This window comes from Pongo abelii, chromosome 8 (genome assembly GCF_028885655.2).
Source record: "Pongo abelii isolate AG06213 chromosome 8, NHGRI_mPonAbe1-v2.0_pri, whole genome shotgun sequence".
NCBI classification, from domain to species: Eukaryota; Metazoa; Chordata; class Mammalia; order Primates; family Hominidae; genus Pongo; species Pongo abelii.
Genome location: NC_071993.2, coordinates 102,795,040 through 102,808,269, shown reverse-complemented (window position 1 = coordinate 102,808,269; position 13,230 = coordinate 102,795,040). Strand labels below are relative to the sequence as shown.

Here is a 13,230-nt window from a genome sequence, read left to right as displayed (position 1 = left end):
AGACACGTAATTGTCAGATTCACCAAAGTTGAAATGAAGGAAAAAATATTAAGGGCAGCCAGAGAGAAAGTTCGGGTTACCCACAAAGGGAAGCCCATCAGACTAACAGCAGATCTCTCGGCAGAAACTCTACAAGCCAGAAGAGAGTGGGGGCCAATATTCAACATTCTTAAAGAAAAGAATTTTCAACCCAGAATTTCATATCCAGCCAAACTGAGCTTCATAAGTGAAGGAGAAATAAAATACTTTACAGACAAGAAAACGCTGAGAGATTTTGTCACCACCAGGCCTGCCCTAAAAGAGCTCCTGAAGGAAGCACTAAACATGGAAAGGAACAACCGGTACCAGCCACTACAAAAACATGCCAAATTGTAAAGACCATCAAGGCTAGGAAGAAACTGCATCAACTAACGAGCAAAATAACCAGCTAACATCATAATGACAGGATCAAATTCACACATAACAATATTAACCTTAAATGTAATGGACTAAATGCTCCAGTTAAAAGACACAGACTGGTAAATTGGATAAAGAGTCAAGACCCATCAGTGGGCTGTATTCAGGAAACCCATCTCAATGCAGAGACACACATAGGCTCAAAATAAAGGGATGGAAGAAGATCTACCAAGCAAATGGAAAACAAAAAAAGGCAGGGGTTGCAATCCTAGTCTCTGATAAAACAGACTTTAAACCAACAAAGATCAAAAGAGACAAAGAAGGCCATTACATAATGGTAAAGGGATCAATTCAACAAGAAGAGCTAACTATCCTAAATATATATGCACCCAATACAGGAGCACCCAGATTCATAAAGCAAGTCCTGAGTGACCTACATAGAGACTTAGACTCCCACACATTAATAATGGGAGACTTTAACACCCCACTGTCAACATTAGACAGATCAACGAGACAGAAAGTTAACAAGGATACCCAGGAATTGAACTCAGCTCTGCACCAAGCGGACCTAATAGATATCTACAGAACTCTCCACCCAAAACCAACAGAATATACATTATTTTCAGCACCACACCACACCTATTCCAAAATTGACCACATAGTTGGAAGTAAAGCGCTCCTCAGAAAATGTAAAAGAACAGAAATTGTAACAAACTGTCTCTCAGACCACAGTGCAATCAAACTAGAGCTCAGGATTAAGAAACTCACACAAAACCGCTCAACTACATGGAAACTGAACAACCTGCTCCTGAATGACTACTGGGTACATAACGAAATGAAGGCAGAAATAAAGATGTTCTTTGAAACCAACGAGAACAAAGACACAATGTACCAGAATCTCTGGGACACATTCAAAGCAGTGTGTAGAGGGAAATTTATAGCACTAAATGCCCACAAGAGAAAGCAGGAAAGATCTAAAATTGACACCCTAGCATCACAATTAAAAGAACTAGAGAAGCAAGAGCAATCACATTCAAAAGCTAGCAGAAGGCAAGAAATAACTAAGATCAGAGCAGAACTGAAGGAAATAGAGACTCAAAAAACCCTTCAACAAATCAAGGAATCCAGGAGCTCGTATTTTGAAAGGATCAACAAAATTGATAGACTGCTAGCAAGACCAATAAAGAAGAAAACAAAGAAGAATCAAATAGATGCAATAAAAAACGATAAAGGGGATATCACCACTGATCCCACAGAAATACAAACTACCATCAGAGAATACTATAAACACCTCTACTTAAATAAACTAGAAAATCTAGAAGAAATGGATAAATTCCTCGACACATACACCCTCCCAAGACTAAACCAGGAAGAAGTTGAATCTCTGAATAGACCAATAACAGGCTCTGAAATTGAGGCAATAATTAATAGCTTACCAACCAAAAAAAGTCCAGGACCAGATGGATTCACAGCCGAATTCTACCAGATACAAGGAGGAGCTGGTACCATTCCTTCTGAAACTATTCCCATCCATAGAAAAAGAGGGAATCCACCCTAACTCATTTTATGAGGCCAGCATCATCCTGATACCAAAGCCTGGCAGAGACACAACCAAAAAAGAGAATTTTAGACCAATATCCTTGATGAACATTGATGCAAAAATCCTCAATAAAATACTGGCAAATTGAATCCAGCAGCACATCAAAAAGCTTATCCACCATGATCAAGTGGGCTTCATCCCTGGGATTCAAGGCTGGTTCAACATACGAAAATCAATAAATGTAATCCAGCATATAAACAGAACCAAAGACAAAAACCACATGCTTATCTCAATAGATGCAGAAAAGGCCTTTGACAAAATTCAACAATGCTTCATGCTAAAAACTCTCAATAAATTAGGTATTGATGGGATGTATCTCAAAATAATAAGAGCTCTCTATGACAAACCCACAGCCAATATCATGCTGAATGGACAAAAACTGGAAGCATTCCCTTTGAAAACTGGCACGAGACAGGGATGCCCTCCCTCACCACTCCTATTCAACATAGTGTTGGAAGTTCTGGCCAGGGAAATCAGGCAGGAGAAGGAAATAAAGGGCATTCAATTAGGAAAAGAGGAAGTCAAATTGTCCCTGTTTGCAGATGACATGATTGTATATCTAGAAAACCCCATCATCTCAGCCCAAAACCTCCTTAAGCTGATAAGCAACTTCAGCAAAGTCTCAGAATACAAAATCAATGTGCAAAAACCACAAGCATTCTTATACAATAACAGACAAATAGAGAGCCAAATCATGAGTGAACTCCCATTCACAATTGCTTCAAAGAGAATAAAATACCTAGGAATCCAACTTACAAGGGACGTGAAGGACCTCTTCAAGGAGAACTACAAACCACTGCTCAATGAAATAAAAGAGGATACAAACAAATGGAAGAACATTCCATGCTCATGGGTAGGAAGAATCAATGTCGTGAAAAATGGCCATACTGCCCAAGGTAATTTATAGATTCAATGCCATCCCCATCAAGCTACCAATGACTTTCTTCACAGAATTGGAAAAAACTACTTTTAAGTTCATATGGAACCAAAAAAGAGCCCACATTGCCAAGTCAATCCTAAGCAAAAAGAACAAAGCTGAAGGCATCACACTACCTGACTTCAAACTACACTACAAGGCTACAGTAACCAAAACAGCATGGTACTGGTACCAAAACAGAGATCTAGACCAATGGAACAGAACAGAGCCCTCAGAAATAATGCTGCATATCTACAACTATCTGATCTTTGACAAACCTGAGAAAAACAAGAAATGGGGAAAGGATTCCCTGTTTAATAAATGGTGCTGGGAAAACTGGTTAGCCATATGTAGAAAGCTGAAACTGGATCCCTTCCTTACACCTTACACAAAAATTAATTCAAGATGGATTAAAGACTTACATGTTAGACCTAAAACCATAAAAACCCTAGAAGAAAACCTAGGCAATACCATTCAGGACATAGGCATGGGCAAGGACTTCATGTCTAAAACACCAAAAGCAATGGCAACAAAAGCCAAAATTGACAAATGGGATCTAATTAAACTAAAGAGCTTCTGCACCGCAAAAGAAACTACCATGAGAGTGAACAGGCAACCTACAGAATGGGAGAAAATTTTTGCAACCTACTCATCTGACAAAGGGCTAATATCCAGAATCTACAATGAACTCAAACAAATTTACAAGAAAAAAACAAACAACCCCATCAAAAAGTGGGCGAAGGACATGAACAGACACTTCTCAAAAGAAGACATTTATGCAGCCAAAAAACACATGAAAAAATGCTCACCATCACTGGCCATCAGAGAAATTCAAATCAAAACCACAATGAGATACCATCTCACACCAGTTAGAATGGTGATCATTAAAAAGTCAGGAAACAACAGGTGCTGGAGAGGATGTGGAGAAATAGGAACACTTTTACACTGTTGATGGGACTGTAAACTAGTTCAACCATTGTGGAAGTCAGTGTGGCGATTCCTCAGGGATCTAGAACTAAAAATACCATTTGTCCCAGCCATCCCATTACTGGGTATCTACCCAAAGGATTATAAAGCATGCTGCTATAAAGACACATGCACACATATGTTTATTGCGGCACTATTCACAATAGCAAAGACTTGGAACCAACCCAAATGTCCATCAATGATAGACTGGATTAAGAAAATGTGGTACATAGACACCATGGAATACTATGCAGCCATAAAAAATGATGAGTTCATGTCCTTTGTAGGGACATGGATGAAATTGGAAATCATCATTCTCAGTAAACTATCACAAGAACAAAAAACCAAACACCGCATATTCTCACTCATAGGTGGGAATTGAACAATGAGAACACATGGACACAGGAAGGGGAACATCATACTCTGGGGACTGTTGTGGGGTAGGGGGAGGGGGGAGGGATAGCATTGGGAGATATACCTAATGCTAGATGACGAGTTAGTGGGTGCAGCGCACCAGCATGGCACATGTATACATATGTAACTAACCTGCACATTGTGCACGTGTACCCTAAAACCTGAAGTATAATAATAATTAATTAATTAATTAATTAATTAAAAAAAAAGACACATGCACACCTATGTTTATTGCAGCAGTATTTACAATAGCAAAGACTTGGAACCAACCCAAGTGCCCATCGGTGATAGACTGGATAAATAAAATGTGGCACATATACACCATGGAATACTATGCAGCCATAAAAAAAGAATGAGTTCATGTCCTTTGCAGGGACATGGATGAAGCTGGAAGCCATCATTCTCAGCAAACTAACACAGAACAGAAAACCAAACACTGCATGTTCTCACTCATAAGTAGGAGTTGAACAATGAGAACACATGGACACAGGGAGGGGAACATCACACACTGGCGCCTGTCAGGGGGTTGGGGACTAGGGGAAGGAGAGCATTAGGACAAATTCCTAATGTATGCGGAGTGTAAAACCTAGTAGACAGGTTGATAGGTGCAGCAAACCACCATGGCACATGTATACCTATGTAACAAACCTGCACGTTCTGCACATGTATCCAAGGACTTAAAATAAAAATAAAAATTAAAAAAAGAATGGTCTAGAATGCTTCCATTTTTAATCCCAAGAATTATACTGAAGAACAAAAACTATCTTCTTTTAATACCCCAGGAAAATACATTGCTCAAGATCAGATGGTTCAAGGTCACATCACCAAGTTCCTTCCTGTGACCGAGGTGGATGACTCTTTTTAAAAGTCTAGTCTTTAGGAATCATCCTGTTCCTGTTTTTAGGGTAAGGTTTTAGGGAATCAATCCCACAGGTGTTCTTTTGCCAGAATGGACCCAGAGCCAACTCTTGAGGGAAATACTGACTCAGCTCTACGAATTCCCGAGTTTGCCTTTAGATGTCAATGAGATGCTCCACCACTGAAGTCAAAATCTGTGATCTGCTCCTTAATGTCCATACTAGAAGTCACCCTTACTTGATAATCCTTACTTGATTGGTATCTATAACCCATGGGTACATATTAGGTTCATGCAAAAGGAACCATGGTTTTTGCATTGTTGGAATTTGCCCTGTGATGCTGGAATACATTCTTAAATAAAGTGGTTATGTTATACATCATTTTAATGGGCATCTCTTGCTTTATGCTTTTTTGCTAATGAGTTATTATTTGCTGTTTATTTTAGATTATGGAAATAATGTTAGGCAAAAAGCAAATCTGAGCGATTTTCTAATTCGAGTTCAAAATGGGTTGTAAAGTAGCAGACAACTCACAACATCAACAATGCATTTGGCCCAGGAACTGCTAACAAATGTACAGTGCAGTGGTGGTTCAAGAAGTTTTGCAAAGAAGACAAGAGCCTTGAAGATGAGGCACATAGAGGCTGGCCATCGGAAGTTGACAACAACCAACTGGGAGCAATCATCAAAGCTGATCCTCTTACAACTACACGAGAAGTTTCTGAAGAACTCAAAGTCGACCATTCTACAGTTGTTCGGCATTTGAAGCAAATTGGAAAGGTGAAACAGCTTGATGAATGGGTGCCTCATGAGCTGACCAAAAAAAAAAATCGTTGTTTTGAAGTGTCATCTTCTCTTATTGCATGCAACAATGAACCATTTCTCAATTGGATTGTGACGTACAATGAAAAGTGGATTTTATACAACAACTGGTGATGACCAGCTCAGTGGCTGGGCCGAGAAGATGCTGCAAACTACATCCCAAAGGCAAACTTGTACCAAAAAACGGTCATGGTCACTGTTTGGTGGTCTGCTGCCAGTGTGATCCACTACAGCTTTCTGAATCCCAGCAAAACCATTATATCTGAGAAGTATGCTCAGCAAATCGATGAGATGCAACAAAAACTGCAACACACCTGCAGCCGGCACTGGTCAACAGAAAGAGCCCAATTCTTCTCCATGACAATGCCCTACAACGCATCACACAACCAGTGCTTCAAAAGTTGAACGGATTGAGCTATGAAGTTTTGCTTCATCCACCACATTCACCTGACCGCTCTCCAAACGCCTACCACTTCTTCAGGCATCTCGGCAACTTTTTGCAAGGAAAACACTTCTGCAACCAGCAGGATGTGCAGAAAATGCTCTCCAAGAGTTCATCAAATCCCAAAGCACAGATTTTCATGCTACAGGAATAAATAAACTTATTTCTCATTGGCAAAAATGTGTTGATTGTAGTGGTTCCCATTATGATTAATAAAGATGTGTTTCAGCCTAGTTATAATGATTTAAAATTCATGGTCTGCAAAGAATAAAATACCTAGGAATCCAACTTACAAGGGATGTGAAGGACCTCTTCAAGGAGAACTACAAACCACTGCTCAATGAAATAAAAGAGGACACAAACAAATGGAAGAACATTCCGTGCTCGCGGATAGGAAGAATCAATGTCATGAAAATGGCCATACTGCCCAAGGTAATTTATAGATTCAATACCATTCCCATCAAGCTACCAATGACTTTCTTCACAGAATTGGAAAAAACTACTTTTAAGTTCATATGGAACCAAAAAAGGGCCTGCATTGCCAAGACAATCCTAAGCAAAAAGAACAAAGCTGGAAGCATCACACTACCTGACTTCAAACTATACTACAAGGCTATAGTAAGCAAAACAGCATGGTACTGGTACCAAAACAGAGATATAGACCAATGGAACAGAACAGAGCCCTCAGAAATAATACCACACATCTACAACCATCTGATCTTTGACAAATCTGACAAAAACAAGAAATGGGGAAAGGATTCCCTGTTTAATAAATGGTGCTGGAAAACTGGCTAGCCATATGTAGAAAGCTGAAACTGGTTCCCTTCCTTACACCTTACACAAAAATTAATTCAAGATGGATTAAAGACTTAAATGTTAGACCTAAAACCATAAAAACCCTAGAAGAAAACCTAGGCAATACCATTCAGGCAATAGACATGGGCAAGGACTTCATGTCTAATACACCAAAAGCAATGGCAACAAAAACCAAAATTGACAAATGGGATCTAATTAAACTAAAGAGCTTCTGCACAGCAAAAGAAACTACCATCAGAGTGAACAGGCAACCTACAGAATGGGAGAAAATTTTTGCAACCTACTCATCTGACAAAGGGCTAATATCCAGAATCTACAATGAACTCAAACAAATTTACAAGAAAAAAACAAACAACCCCATCAAAAAGTGGGCAAAGGACATGAACAGACACTTCTCAAAAGAAGACATTTTTGCAGCCAACAGACACATGAAAAAATGCTCATCATCACTGGCCATCAGAGAAATTCAAATCAAAACCACAATGAGATACCATCTCACACCAGTTAGAATGGCAATCATTAAAAAGTCAGGAAACAACAGGTGCTGGAGAGGATGTGGAGAAATAGGAATACTTTTACACTGTTGGTGGGACTGTAAACTAGTTCAACCATTGTGGAAGACAGTGTGGCGATTCCTCAAGGATCTGGAACAGAAATACCATTTGTTCCAGCCATCCCATTACTGGGTATCTACCCAAAGGATTATAAAGCATGCTGCTATAAAGACACATGCACACGTATGTTTATTGCGGCACTATTCACAATAGCAAAGACTTGGAACCAACCCAAATGTCCATCAGTGATAGACTGGATTAAGAAAATGTGGCACATAGACACCACGGAATACTATGCAGCCATAAAAAAGGATGTGTTCATGTCCTTTGCAAGGACATGGATGAAGCTGGAAACCATCACTCTCAGGAAACTATCACAAGGACAAAAAACCAAACACCGCATGTTCTCACTCATAGGTGGGAATTGAACAATGAGAACACTTGGACACAGGAAGGGGAACATCACACACCAGGGCCTGTCATGCATGGTGGGGGGAGGGGGGAGGGATAGCATTAGGAGATATACCTAATGTAAATGACGAGTTAATGGGTGCAGCACACCAACATGGCACATGTATACATATTTAACAAACCTGCGTGTTGTGCACATGTACCCTAGAACTTAAAGTATAATAAAAGATAAATGATCATCCAACCTAGATTAATGTATTGTTAAGTTTTTGGGAATTTTATTGGTGTTATTTTCTCTGCTTTGTTGAACTTGTGAATATTTATATATTTAGTACTTTTCAAAAAAAATAAAGAAATAAAATAAAATTCATGGTCTGAAACCACAATTACTTTTGCACCAACATAAATATAAATATAAATATAAATAAATATAAATATAAATATACACTCACATTTATGTATACATATGTAAACAAATATGTTTTTAATGTTCTTTAATTCCAGTTTCCTATTGAACTTGTTTCTTCTCTTATTTATATAAACAGCACAATGTGGTCTTTAAAAATAATTTCTAAATTACCTCATAAGTAATTCCCTACAGATGTTCCCTCTTTCTTGTTAGTGTTTCTAATTTGCCCACAACATTGGATTCTGTTTAGCAACCAAGGCTACAGTGTAGCCAGACTGACTAAAGCAATGACAATTTTTAATACCATATTTACCGACTAAGAAGCAGATCATCTGTGCTGAATGCAACTGTGGCAAAAATTCTCTCCCCAACAAATTCTCTGTGGCTTGAGAACATCCAGGCTAACTAGTTCTGGAAAGAATGGGAATGAAACTGGATTTCTGTGTTGCACATAGTTAATGCTTCAAGAGGCAGGACTCGATAACAGGAACTCCCTGCAGGAAGGACAGCATAGAATGAAGACTGCTAGGATAAAGACCTAACCTTTTTAAGGGTGGTGGCTGGGGTATGCCCGCTTTTTGTTATTTACAGTGGTGTGCTGGAGCTGACTCTTTCTTATGTAGTCACAAGAGCTGATTCTTAAAATTTCCAGATTTTTGTGAGCCAGTTGACATGTTGATAGCTTGAAATAGGCTGTTGTAGAACTACTTACACCATGGAAACTGGTAAGTGCTGCAAATCAGCTCCCCATACCCCGAGAGGTGGTTGTTAGACATTTCCCAGACCATCACTGCTTGCCTGGCTCACAACTATCAGTGAGGTAGATATTACTGTCCCCATTGTACAGATGAGGAAACAGACCAAAAAAACCTTAGGTTTTAGGGATACATTACAGAGGGCATAAAACAAAACAAAACAAAAAACATCAAAAATCTGAAGCAGAAGGAAACTGCCAGTGCAGAAATCGGGACAGGACAGTCCTGACCCTGAGGGCTGTATCTAGAGGAGAAAGATCCTGCATAGAGGCAGGCAATGCGATAGTCTCAGGAACTGCCAAACTGAGGTTCAGAAGGCTGGGAGAACAATCTCAATGAGGAACTAAGGGATCAAACAGAAAAGCTTCCAGGGGGAGTTCAAGACTCCTCCACCCTTTTCCAGCTCCTATCTCTCCCTGCTTTGGTTGGATGAATCACATTCAAAGGCAAGAAATTCCAGTCCCCTAAGGAGGAAAGTTTTGCTCAAGCTTGAAGGCAGGAATTGGCCATGTTTCCCAGGAAGTGAAACTTTCTGAGAAGTTACAAACTCAAGACACAAGGGTATGTTGATTGACTTTAGATTTACATCCTCGCAGTGACTGGAATGAAAAAGGCCCTTGGCCAAGGTGGCACCCTCCTTCCTCTTCAAGGAGTTCAATCTAAGGCAAGGGCCCTGGCCCAAAAAAGGTCCAAGGTGAAGAACCAGTGCCAGCTCAGCCACAGGGCATTCAAGTGAGGTTCAGTTTCTTTTGAATTTGGGTTTGCAGCCAACTAATAACCAAATATTACTCTGCCAGTCATTGTCTTGTCATGTATTTCCCTCAGGAACCTTGAGGGGAGGGGAGACTGTGGTTTGGACCATGGTTAAGGTAAGTCTGGATCTATGGCATTACCTATTGTTTTCTCAGAGACCAAGAAAGTGAAGAGCTCATACAGTTCATAAGAAGCCAGAAGTAGAATCAGATCTGATTACAACAGTGCCTATGTTCTCTTCTAGAGCTTTGTCTTGGGCCAGGCCAGGTGACCTTAGGAGAAACTCTCTTGCTGGGGTCCTGGAGGGGAGGAGCTGAACCTCCCTTCTCACGTGCTGATCTGTTTTCTGAAAAGGGAGAAAGCATGAAGGCAGGCAAAAGCCTTGTTTCTTTGAATATCTTGAATGAATAAATGAGATAATATACATATAGTGCTTAGTCAATAATTGGCATTTGACAGATGGTAGCTAATTTTTCAATATGCTACTAAACTATGATTATAATAATGCTCAGCCTCTGGGACCAAAATATGAAATTTGAAGACTGAGTCAATTAAGAGCCATCTCTTCTGCCTCTGCTCAAATATTTTATCTTACTCTGGAGTTATTAAGAAAATAAGGAATTTGGAGCTAGGATTCAAATAATCCCCCAACTCTTCAAAACATAATGACAATGATGTTATCTTCAATGTTTCTTTGGGATTTCCTGAGTTTCTACTTCCTAAATGTCTTTATAGAGGAAAACCCTCAGCCGTGTCATCTAACTGCTGCTCCTCCTCCTTCTGACATTTGATAAGCCACCTATGGCAGACTGTAACAGGTACATACCCCATAGCTAGCCCCCTTCTTCCTCGCTTATGAAGTCCTGATTTTACCCAAGTAGAGGAAAGCAATGTGCTCAAAAATGACTCCTCAGGTGATAAACAATAATTAGTCTAAACTAACCATATTAATCCATTTCTCTTTATCACAGATTGGTTTAGAGTATATATTTCACCAAGTTCTGGCCAGCAGGATCTGAAAAGATGTCAGTCGGCACTTCTGCAAAATGTGTGTGCAAGAGATGCGTGCAAGGAAAACCTTAAACGTCTTTCCTGCTTTGGCTTTGCATGTGAAAGAAAATATGATGCTTGGATGTCTGATTCCAAAATGGCAGCATGGAAGAAAGCTGGCTTCATTTTCCCCAACCACAGACAACCAGAAACAAATGTACAGCACTGAGATTATCACCAGCAATATCCCAGAAATCAAATATGAAGATGAGACAGTTCCTGGGGCCACAAAGAAGTGAAAAACTCCAAGCAGACGGGAAGATAATCAAACTTCCACATCCATGTCACCTCTCCCCCGATTCTGCCTGACACCAAGCTTGTGGAAAATTTCCCCCAAACTCACAATTTCTACACTGGAAAAAGTGAGATCAAGGTAGACAATCAGCTTCCCCACCATCCTGGGTTCCCTAGCAGGAAACCTGTCCTTGTCTTAACCCACAGTAAGCATCATGACATCCTGAAGGGAGATGTCCCTGGGGACAGGCAGAGACAAGGAAGAGGCAGATTTAGCATCCCCAGCCCTGGGAACTCTGCTCTGTCACTTGGCCAAAGGAGATGCCAAATCAGAGTGGCTGTTCTGTGGCTGTAGGAGGTCTGTCCCACAAGGTCCCCTGGGCATAACCCCCTAATCAGTTTTCCCACACTGCTGGGGCTAACCTCTTTGGGACCTCCCCTATTCCGGAAAGGCAGTACTCCTATTGTTGACTAGAATGGAGATGAACCTGGGCTTAAGGTGCTGCCTAGAGCCAAAAAGGAGGCAGCGACCTAGTGATATGGTGCTTGGAGCAGTAACATACCTTAGCACAAAAAGATCACAAAGATAGTGGAAAAAACTGATCCCAAGTTCTGACATAGTTGAGCTAAAGAACCAACCCCTAATCATCTACCTCAAGACATTAAGAGAAAAATACATCCTATTATTTAAATCTTTTGTAGGCACATATTCTATAACTTGTAAACAAGACATCCTATACCTCATCATTTCACAAACTTACCCCAAAATCCCCTTGGGGTGGTGGCAAGAAAATCCCATTGAAGGCACACTGGGAGTAAGGGCAGTAACTGGTGTTGAAGAGCTCCAGGATGCTTTGATGGCATTGTTGATAGTTTCCAATACCCTGGATTTCAAACTGCTGGAATGGAAGAGTCATCTCAAATCTCTTGGTGCAGGGGGTCTTGTAAAGGTCACTTACGTTCACTACCTTCTTATATCCAGGATGAAAGCATGGGTCCCTGAGAATTTCGTTACTTGCAACCTGAATGGAAAAATCACTTGAAAGCATCATGTGTGAACGCTTTGGATACAAAAGACACAGTCTGACTTAATCAATATGTAGGCACTGTACAACATCCCACCACTTGGTATTGGCATCAATATGTCCTGCCCTGTCTTTTTACCCTTAGGAATAAATATGAAAAATTGATTTGTGTAACAGGCACCAGAAGTGATATCAGATATAAATGTATTTGGCTAGTCAAAGAATGCTGATGTAGTTAAAATTGGGCCCAGAAATGCCATTAGTTTGAAATGTCCCTGAGTGCTTAGTCCTAATCATCTAGGTCAGGAGCAAATTCACAAGGAAACTCTCAAGGTTGTCAAAAATTCGGGCCTGGCGGTAGTTCTCCAGGAGCCTACATAATTTAAAAATTATTAAAAAAAAATTTTTTTCTTCTTCAAGCATTCTCCTATCCAAGAAAAATAATTTTTTTTTTTTTTTTTGAGATGGAGTCTTGCTCTGTCGCCCAGGCTGGAGTGCAATGGCGCAATCTCAGCTCACTGCAACCTCAGTCTCCCAGGTTCAAGCGATTCTCCTGCCTCAGACTTCTTAGTAGCTGGGATTACAGGTGTGTGCCACCACACCCAGCTAATTTTTTATATTTTTAGTAGAGACGGGGTGTCACCATGTTGGTCAGGCTGATCTCGAACTCCGGACCTCAAGTGATCCACCCGCCTCAGCCTCCCAAAGTGCTGGGATTACAGGCGTGAGCCACTGCACCTGGCCCAATAAAAATAATTTGTAACCCACAACCTACTAGGGAAGAAAGGAGGCTGCTGTGGATAAGAATCT

General features: G+C 40.3%; 1 protein-coding gene and 1 long non-coding RNA gene across 6 annotated transcripts in view; one reads left to right on the top strand and one right to left on the bottom strand.

Annotated features, from left to right (window-relative positions):
* The window catches only part of ENTPD1 (ectonucleoside triphosphate diphosphohydrolase 1), a 194,567-nt gene that overhangs the window by 21,436 nt on the left and 159,901 nt on the right, over positions 1–13,230 (bottom strand). For all 5 annotated transcript variants that reach the window (XM_054522681.2, XM_063727675.1, XM_009245652.4 and 2 more), the window contains one exon: positions 12,157–12,417. In XM_054522681.2, coding sequence (XP_054378656.1) covers positions 12,157–12,417 — 261 coding nt within the window. The remainder of the gene's footprint in view (positions 1–12,156; positions 12,418–13,230) is intronic.
* On the top strand, positions 8,701–12,585 carry LOC134762070 (uncharacterized). Its single transcript, XR_010141601.1, has 3 exons — positions 8,701–10,227; positions 10,847–10,929; positions 11,083–12,585. It is a non-coding gene; the product is annotated as an uncharacterized LOC134762070 (long non-coding RNA).